At 39.9% G+C, this 9876-nt stretch overlaps 2 protein-coding genes across 3 annotated transcripts in view; one reads left to right on the top strand and one right to left on the bottom strand.

Annotated features, from left to right (window-relative positions):
- The window catches only part of LOC108601066 (tudor domain-containing protein 3), a 3200-nt gene extending 307 nt beyond the window's left edge, over positions 1-2893 (bottom strand). Inside the window, exons 1-4 of one of the 2 annotated variants that reach the window (XM_017988958.1) lie at positions 2719-2893; positions 686-2600; positions 198-319; positions 1-137 (exon numbers count right to left, since the gene is read on the bottom strand). The exon at positions 1-137 is cut by the window's left edge and continues 307 nt beyond it. In XM_017988958.1, coding sequence (XP_017844447.1) covers positions 1-137; positions 198-319; positions 686-2600; positions 2719-2847 — 2303 coding nt within the window. In that variant the 5' untranslated portion in view covers positions 2848-2893. Of the gene's footprint in view, positions 138-197; positions 2601-2718 lie in introns of both variants that reach the window. The other variant, XM_017988957.1, reaches the window with a different exon arrangement.
- Positions 2894-3620: 727 nt separating this feature from the next.
- Positions 3621-9140, top strand: LOC108598424 (1-acylglycerol-3-phosphate O-acyltransferase Pnpla3). The gene is made up of 6 exons (XM_017985050.1): positions 3621-3801; positions 7217-8063; positions 8125-8233; positions 8298-8386; positions 8445-8620; positions 8685-9140. Exons 1-6 carry the CDS (start codon positions 3642-3644, stop codon positions 8822-8824), a joined length of 1521 nt encoding a protein of 506 aa, XP_017840539.1. The 5' UTR covers positions 3621-3641; the 3' UTR covers positions 8825-9140.
- The last annotated feature ends 736 nt before the right edge of the window (positions 9141-9876 follow it).

The raw sequence follows: 9876 nt of genomic DNA, 5'->3' as shown, positions 1-9876 counted from the left end.
TGGGATGATAGCGGTCTATTCTGTTCATCAGTTATGGGCAATATATCAGATTTTAACACTTCTTCGTGATTGCCATAGCCGATGAAATACACCACACAAGTTGTCGCAGACACACCTGTAACTTGAGCTTCATAATACTAAAAGGATAAAACGTGAATGAGTAAATGAAGCAATTGTTTGTTATTTAACAAGCTTACCTGACCGTCATCCCAATACTTGGCCATGCATAGATCCTGCGGCTTCCACACCCAATTAGCACCTGGCATCTGGCCATACTGCTCCGGCGGTGCTTGCACAACAGCGGGCTGTGGCATTAGAGCTGCAGCGGAATGAATTGAACTTTGCTTTAGATTCAAATTGGTTGCGGGAGCTGTGATTGCAGGACCTGCAGCTTCATCTAGCATTGCGATTAAAGGAGCTGCAGTTTCAGCTGGCGCAGGAGCAGGAGCTGAAGCATGAGTTCTGATTGCAGGATTTGCAGCTTTAGCTAGCGGTATGATTGCGGAAGCTGGTGCTTTAGCTAGCGGTGTGATTGCAGGAGCTGGAGCTTTAGCTGGCGCTGTGATTGCAGGAGCTGGAGCTTTGGCTGGCGTTGGTTTTGGCATTTGCTTCGGCATTGGCATTGCCATGGGCTTCGGCATTGGCAGGGGCTTTGACATAGCCATTGATATTGACATTGACTGACCTGGCGTTTGCTTGTTGGGAATACTGACACCTTGACTCTTCAGCAAGCTCATGGCAAAGTCGTTTGCCTCTTTGCTTTGGAAACCCATGATCTTGCTGGGATCGTAGGTATATCCATTGGCCAATTGACTGGATTGAGACCTTTCATTTGTCTGCTTGGGCTGCTGATGTTGCTGCTGCTGGTGCCTTGAAGCTGCCTGTTTGGGCTTCTCCATTGGTTTTTGAGCCTGAACTGCAACTGGAGCTGCCTGAGCTTGGCTGTCGGACTGCGGTCGATTGGATTGCTGACCACCAGTTTGCTTGCCGCCACGCTTGTTGTTCTCACGCTTTGGCGCACTTATCTTCAGGCTAGCAGTGTCTTCAATAATCTTGGGCATTAGGGCTTGGGTAAGACGCGCAGCATCATCGTTAGTCGAGGTTGAGCTCTTGGGCGGAGGTGGGCCATTACGACGTCCTCTATTTTGGCCATTGTCACCACGACCACGATTATTATTTCGAGTATCCTTTGCAGGGGCAACATCTGGTTCAGATTTCGGTTCTGCAGTCTGTTTGGTGGCACTGTCAGGGGCATTCCGGTTGACCGACTTTCCGTGCTGTTGTTCCTGCTTACCATGGGTCTGCTCCGGCTTAACGTGGGCCTGTTCTGGCTTAGAATGCATCTGCTCCGGCTTACCGTACATCTGCGGCTGCTTACGTATAGCACCAGTAGTAGCCGCAGGAGGAGGTCCAGGACGCTCGTTGTAGCCAGTGCCTCTTCCGCGCGTCGGACGCTCATCACGACCACCCCGATTACGTGGTCCTCCTCCGCCACCACCGCCTCCGCCTCGCGATAGTGAGCCATAGTGTCCGCCACGATTGGCGGCAAAGCTGCTAGACACATTGTTCTCAAATCTGGAGCGGTCATGCGAGCCTTGGAATTTTATCTCTGGCATGCTTATATTGCTCTCAGTGTATTTCGATCCCAGCGTTGTCTTGTTGTTTGCAGTTGCTGAAGTTTTAGTGGTTTCCGGGAGTGCGTCTGTGGGGAGTTTGGTGGTTAGGAAATCAAAGAGTGTTGCATTCGCTGCAGGCTTGGCAGCTTCAGCTTCTTCCTTGAGGGTGGCACCGCGCTTGCCCTCCCTACGTTCTCCACGTCCACGCATTAATGGGGCCTGCGCCTGCGCCTCTTGCCCATCTTTGCCTCGCTTAAGATTAAAAAGAGCACGCTCCAAGTTGTTGCGTGTAGCTAGCAACGCCGTCTTGGCCTCTTCCTTTGTGTATCCCTTGTCAAGTATTTTCTTCATATTGTGATCTGCCATATACTGACCGCCTCCTCCGAAAACCTTCTTAGGACCTGGCTTACTAGCCTCAGCGATGGCGTCATTGCGCATCTTAGTGAACTCGGCATTCTCTTTGGCCGCCTTATCCTTGTCAGAGGCCGCTTGCAGACTCTTAAAATTTCGATCCGGCTCTTCCATTTGTGCGCTATTTTGACCAAATTTAATCCAAGGTGGTGGGTTTGTAGATCCTGGCACGGGACGACCGCTACGCGTGTACTTTAGCATAGTACGCGTAAAATCCCACTTTTCATACAGCGCATCTACGCGCCCGCCCAATAACTGCAGCTCGTCGGAACGCAGCAGAAGGAAACCGTGCATTAGCTGCAGTCTTTCGGCTTTGAAGAAAATTTTGGTGCCAGGTGCTACATTGATACTTAATGCAGGCACTGGGTCGAGCTCAATCGCCTGCACTGAGTTTTGTCCGTCGCTCAGTTCCAGCTGCAAAAGCCTTGGTGATCTGTTTGATTCTTCATTACTTTTGGGCGCCGATACGTTACGCACTCGCAGCACCTGGAGCACTATGCGACCTCCAAGCGTGCCGTTGATATCGTCACGCTTGCTTGGCAGAGCGCCGCTGCCAATTTCTCGCAAATCTCGCTATAAACAATATTTATTATAGTTAAGTAAAAAACTTACTAAGTATTTATTGATTATTTGCACAAATAACAAACACACATACACAGGTTTATGTACATGTTTGTGTGGAATATCTTACATTTAAAGCCTCGTCAATAATTTTACGGGGATCTGGTTCGCCAGTGACTCCTAAATGGGTTTTTATTGACTTGATGCCTTCATCCGTTAGATACCAGCCACAAGCTTGCAATTTCTTCGACAATTCCATTTTTCATGGGTCTTGTGTGTGTATAGCTCCAATTTTCATTGCAGTGCTGTAAAACACCGCAAGCAAAGTAGGGTGCTAGGGTGACCTAATTTCAATTCCAGGTATTAATTCCAGCTTACATCTATTGGAAACATTATGACAATCTCACACATAATTTAATTTTTAATTGTAATCAATCAAATATTGATGCTGATTTTATGGCAGGCACTGTTAGTATTCTATTCAGGGAGTGATAAGTAAGTTTAAAATACTCGCGAAAGTCGCAGTATATATCGTGACAATCGTGCAAATTTGCAAGCACTTGCAATTTTTGTACAAAATTTCAATATTGAAATATATAAATTGATGATATTAATGAATAAAATATTATCAAATAAAAAAAAAGATATTCTTCAATTTAAATGCTCGATACTATCGCTCAAAATATCGCCAGTAGGAAATATCATGCTTGCTGAATGGTATCGAAAATATAAGTATCGATATTTTCATATTTTCATATAAAAGCAACAACCCTAGCTTATTGTTGTTTATTTATATAAAAGCAGCTGAGAGTAACGGTTCGTTTTGTGCGAATCTAGTAACGTGCGGTTGTACAAAAATATAAAAGGTTTAATTAAATAAAGACAAAATAAAAATTTCATACCAAGTGCTTCTATAAGGAATAAATAGAATTGGAAAAATAAAAGCAAATATAAAAGCTTAATAAACGTTTTGGAAAAACAGAAAAGCGCGCGAATTAAACAACTATAAAAAAATATATAAAATCTTGAAATACTGAGCAAAGGACACACAAAATGAATTTATCCTTTGCCGGCTGTGGTTTTCTCGGTATTTATCATGTCGGTGTTGCTGTATCCTTCAAGAAATACGCTCCACATCTACTGCTCGAGAAAATTGGAGGTGCCTCTGCTGGCTCTCTGGCGGCAGCATGCCTGCTTTGCGATTTGCCATTAGGTAAGTACATACATACATATGTATGTATGTGTGATCTCATCGCGTTTGTTGTTCAAAGTATTATTCGTATATAAGCTAATGTGCTGTGCTCAAAACTATTTTAATTAATAAATGTTTGTATGTTTTTAGACACGCGTATTCTATGAATTGGCTAGATCAAAATTAAACTCAAACATATGATTCTAGATTTTTCTAAAAAAAAAATTTCCTATCCATATAATATGTTGTTTCAGTGTAAAAATTTTCTTTATACAGTTATGTATGTTATTTAAATACATAGAGCGTAAAGTATTTTGGGGGCTCGTCAATGCTTTGCTTTGTTGAGCATAAAAAACTACAACGCAAATATCACACCACAAATACAAAAATGTGAAACTTGAATGTGAACTAAAATAGGTTCACACACGCACACACATATACACGTACGCACGAAATTTTGTTTACATGCGAAGGTCATTAAATCGATCGCGTGATTCTATTATGTTGCGTATGTGTGTGTGTGTGTTGGGCGTTGTAATTCGTTGGTGCCGAGCCCTCTTTCTCTTGAGTTTATATAAATTGCTTTACTATTTTTCCATTTCTCGCTGACTTGTTTGTTGCATTAACTGGTTTAGTTGTTCGCTGTAATTACACACACATACACGCTTACTTATGCTACTGTTGTTGAGGTGGAATTTCACTGCCACACGTAGAAAGTTCGTCAGCCTGTGGCAGGTAGAATGATTCATTGCAACAGCTTGTGCACACCCCGCTCAGCTCTGTCAAAATTCGTTCCACTTTAATTCCTGCCTTACAGCTAAACCTGTTACTAGAAGTTACATGAATACACTCAAACACACAGACACACACACAGATGTGCATGTGTAAGAGTGTAGTGCAGCTGATCGTTGCGAAGTTAACTGTTCAGTCCTACGTGTGAATTCTTCTGCTTCTAATGAGCGACCTTCGAAACATCCACACGTCTCTTATCAGCCATCAGCTACGTCAGTCCGATGTATATATATAAATTTATATAGCTGTTTATTTGAAGGATAGGGTGCCGATCTAATCTATATTTGGTTGATTTCACAATGAGTGAAAACTAAAATTTAACAAAAGAGTATTGTTATTCGTCACATTTATTGCTTATTTTGCTTACATTTATTTATTGACCAATAACTGGGAAAGTCATTGGCATTTACCCATGCGCACCTACACACATTTAAACAGACACATGTGCCGACATGTGTATACTTATTTTAGTTGATTGTGTCTTATCAGCACAATTTTCATTACCTCTGATAAATAAGCAGATCAAAGTTCAAGCCTGCAAACAATCATTCATTAAATTCATGTGTCAGCTTTTAAATCGATTTATAACAAGAGAATCACTTCTACTCATTGTCGCACAAAACTTTAATTATGTATGTACTATTTTTTTATATACATATGGGGAAGTATATATGTTTTTGAAGCTCGCATTGACGTCAATAATGTTTTTGTGACCCAAGTTTAACGATTCAGCGTAATTAAAGTGATTGAGTTTTCTTTTTGATTAGGCACAAACAAATGAGGAATATGTGAAATAATTATGCATATAAATATAGATGGTATTTTATTTATTAACAATAATAAAGCAGCTGGGGATTTATACTCGCTACAATACGATGAGTGGGCTTATCAGCGTGTGCCATTATTGATGAGGTATACATTTAAATATAATATAATATAATATTACAGTATGTAACAGTTGAATTTACCACGCACTTTGCGAATTAAATTTACTTAAATTTTTATAAACGCACAAAGCGGAAGCAACAAAATTTTACGTCCCAAATTCTCTCGACCGCAAGTCACATTGAGTTCTGTTATAATTTTTTCGGGGTCACTGGGGGTGTGTCCATGGTGACGAAAGAAGCCTCAAAAACAAAAGCAAAACATCTGTGTGTATATATGTATATATATTTGTTTGTTGTAAGCTATTATGAAAGTATTGGGCACGCTCGTTTCCACTTTGACGGAGCAGCAACTGGTTTTGCTTCCACAGCTCGAGTCGAGCCCCCAAGAAAATGTATTTTTGGTTCCATGACACAAAAACAAATAAACAACTAAGTGTGTTTGCATATATGTATGTATGTATGTATGTGTGTTTGCTTTGTTTACTTCGCTGCATTGCGTTGTAAACAAATTTTGAACTAGAGAGCGCTACTAATGAGACTTGAATTCCGCTAGCGTTAGAAAAAAACCTTGATAATCAGCTTTTGTTACGCTATAGATATATTGTTGTTGACAAATAAGTGGCAACAATATGTTGTTGATGAAGCGTGTGCTAGCAACAATTAGAAATGTTTTAACGCATAGAACTTTGAACTTGCCACTAATGATCGAAGCTTGTTCATTAAACTAATGAACATTATGATATTTTCTTTTGAGTGTATTAAGTGCTTGCTGTGCTGTTAGAATCATTATTAATTATTTTGTATATATAGTTTGGCATCCAGGCATACAACTACGCTTAGGTGGCCTGATTTGCATTGTGCGTCATCAGGCACAAACAAAAATATACATGGAAGTAGTTGTGTGTGTAATTGTTTTTGTTCGGCGTTATCTCTAACCGGTAGGGCTTTAATTCAATTCAAAATCTAATCAGTACACTCTAAAACAAGAGCGTGTGCCAACTTAAACACAAGCGTACTACTATATAGCATTTATCGGGCGGAAATAAAGCATAAAGTTATGTGAAGAGATCAAGGTCGTCAATAAGAAAAAAAAAGTATATTAATTTATGTGCTTAGTTGAATAAAGTAATTAACCATGAACTGAGCTGCTATCAAAAATTTCTTTTAAACTATTGCAAAATATTACTGATTACTGCTGTAGGCTATATAAACTGTTTTCAACCCCTGCCGCCCCTTGCTATATAAACGACAAAAGGCTGCTTATCAGGCACAGTTCTAGAGTAAAAACCAGCTGAACTATAAACAAAGCAGCTGTTGAGCACCACACTCCTACACACACACATACACATACATATATATATTCATTCATGCACGTGTGTATATGAAGGCATTGTAGAATATATTGTGCCAAGTGTTTTTTTCGCTTATCAATACTCTAACCAATGGGGGCCAAAAAGTAAACACGTAGATATGAATACAATCAAAACCAAGGTGCACACGTCATTTCCCATCTCGTAACTGGGTGACCCATAGGCATAAGGACACAAATACTTACATGCATTGAAGGTGTTTGTGATTGCAAACATTGTAAAACGTAATTATAGCCACTCGAAGAACTTTGCTGGTGGCAATAGATTAACCTTTGATACAATCAACTTGTTTTGCAATGACGTCTAATCTTTGGCTTGTAGTTTTTCTTTTTATACACCCTTGCATTGGTTTTTCTAACATTGCAATTTTCCATCCCCTATTTGCAGATAGCATGACCTCAGACTTTTTTCGGGTGGTAAACGAAGCGCGCCGCCACTCCCTGGGTCCGTTCAGTCCATCGTTCAACATACAAACGGTGCTGCTCGAGGGACTGCAGAAGCAGCTGCCTGCCGATGCGCACAAGCGCGTAAGCGGTCGCTTGCACATATCGCTGACCCGCGTCTATGACGGCAAGAACGTTATAATATCGGAGTTCGACTCGCGCGAGGAGGTGCTGCAAGCCTTGCTCTGTGCCTGCTTCATTCCTGGCTTCTCTGGCATTATACCACCGAAATTTCGTGGCGTGCGCTACATGGATGGCGCCTTCTCGGACAATTTGCCCATTCTGGATGAGAACACAATCACTGTTAGTCCTTTCTGTGGCGAGAGTGACATCTGTCCACGCGATCAGAGCTCGCAGCTGTTTCATTTGAACTGGGCGAACACTAGCATTGAAATATCGCGTCAGAATATCAATCGATTTGTGCGCATTCTATTTCCGCCACGCGTCGAATTCCTCTCCAAGTTCTGTCAACAAGGCTTCGACGATGCGCTGCAATTTCTGCATCGCAACAATCTGATCAACTGCAAGCGCTGCATTGAAGTGCAGTCCACGTACATTGTCTCGGAAACGATTGCGCCACAGGCATATGAAGCGGAATGTAGTGAGTGCAAGGAGCATAGAAAGGATGCATTAAGCTCAAACATGCCGGACACTGTGCTCGATGTTATTGACAATTATATACAGGATGCCAACAAGGGCTTAGCCAATTGGATTTTCAAGCATCGCGGCATTAAGCTGCTCTCCTTGCCAGCCACTGTGCCCATGGATTTCTTCTTGGCAACCATATCAAAGTAGGTGCATTTTAATATTTATAAACAGCAGCACACGCTAATTAATTTTATATATTTATAGAATTTCCGATATAACGCCCAAGTTGACCAAACAAATGCGCGTTATTGCCCACGAGCTGATTGATCAGTTAAATAATACCATGCAGATTCGTTTCTTCAACAAACTGACGGTAAATTTAGCTAAGCCTATAACATAAATGTGCATTTTCATATATATGCGTATTTCTTACACAGCTATATGATCAGCCACATTTCGATGCTACTGGTCTACTCTACTCGAATCGCATGTATGGGCCACGTCTTTCCATTATAGTCGATGAATGGTAAGTTTATTCATTTGCCCAAATTGCATTTATTTATATTTTATTTTATTTGCTACAGTGGCGTCAGCTCTTTGGAAACGGATGTTCTCAAAATGGCTGCACACAACAAAGATCTTTATGCTTATTATTACAATGAGAGTAATGCCAGCAATGTTCAGGTGAAAGAAATTTTTGATGTTGAGGATGACGCTGAGCAAAGCTGCATTGTTACTGAATGGACTGGCAGTGAATCTGGTAAGTTACGCATAAACAGTAAAACTAAGTTTGTACTAACTTTTACTTTACTATTTTATTGCAGACTTGTTTATAGATACGCAGACATCCAGCAACGAAAACACAAATTCTCTTATACGCATAACACCCCTCGATCCAGAACTATCAAGCTATCCTGAAGCTGATCAAAATATGACTGATTTACGCATACAGATTGATCATTAACGTTACGATATACAAATTTTAGTTTTAATTTCGATATAAATTATGTAACCAATCCAAAGCGGCTCTTAGCCATTAGTCAATATAAAAGTAAATGTATATTTTAATGTATAATGTAAAATAATTAGGCTAAGTAGTATATTACAGCAGTACCTAACTATAATTATTAGGTTTGGAAGCCAGTCTGAGCAGTATCAAATAATCTTAAGAGATATTAGTTCATAAATGCATAATGTATTGTCAAACGGTTCAAGACTGTTAAATGTTATGTTTAAAACGGGTGGCTTAACAATAAATGAAATTACGTCAAAACAAAACAATGAGCATTGCTAGATGTGAAACAAAGTCGATTCTTTTTTTTACATTTACAGCTTTACTATTTTCTAATGAGCTAAAAAGGTATAGAAATAACATTAATTACTTTTTTTAAATGAACACTACGTGCTATTTGCCTGCTTGATTGCCTTTGTATTTGTTTAGTCAAAGTTTATTAAATGTTGACAGTGCTCACTTTCCCCTTAGTTTGTATTCTGGTGGTTTTATAGCTAAATCTCAGTTCAGACACCCACCCTGCTTAAGCTTTTTCTCGCAGCTATCCAAGGCACATACCGATAGGAGTCTTGGCTAAAGTGCTTATGTGTGTTAAATTTAAACCAGCCAATACATTTGCAATAGAAACAAGTATTATAAAATAATAATTAATTAAGTTTAAGATGTATATTTTGTTTAAATACATCGCTTGTTTAACTGCCATGATAGTTTCATATTAAACATAAACACTGCATTGAACATTAAGCAAATTATTATATTAAAATAATGCCAAGTGCTGTAGTTAATTTGATTAGTTGCAAATGCCTTATTAGGTACTGTAAAGTTTACAGAGGGCTTACATTAAAATAATGTGCTTTCATTATAATAATAGCTTCTGTACTCACAAGTGGCAGCAGCTGGGGAGACATTAGCTTGTGTCTTGTCTAAACTTGTACCTGCAGTCATTCTTCTTAAACTTAACCTGCCTTAGCACAGTGCAAGCATTTAAGCTTAATCTGTGATTT

This window comes from Drosophila busckii, chromosome 3L (genome assembly GCF_011750605.1).
Source record: "Drosophila busckii strain San Diego stock center, stock number 13000-0081.31 chromosome 3L, ASM1175060v1, whole genome shotgun sequence".
Taxonomy (NCBI): Eukaryota; Metazoa; Arthropoda; class Insecta; order Diptera; family Drosophilidae; genus Drosophila; species Drosophila busckii.
The sequence above is the reverse complement of the archived record's forward strand: the minus strand, read 5'-3'. Positions and strand labels throughout refer to the sequence as shown.

What these genes read in the sequence shown, in the direction of transcription:
- LOC108598424 (XM_017985050.1), top strand. Translation starts at nt 3,642, where the DNA reads ATGAATTTATCCTTTGCCGGCTGTGGTTTTCTCGGTATTTATCATGTC. An exon ending in TTCTTGGCAACCATATCAAA is followed by an intron (nt 8,064 to 8,124) that starts GTAGGTGCATTT and finishes ATATATTTATAG; the next exon opens with AATTTCCGATATAACGCCCA. An exon ending in TCCATTATAGTCGATGAATG is followed by an intron (nt 8,387 to 8,444) that starts GTAAGTTTATTC and finishes TATTTGCTACAG; the next exon opens with TGGCGTCAGCTCTTTGGAAA.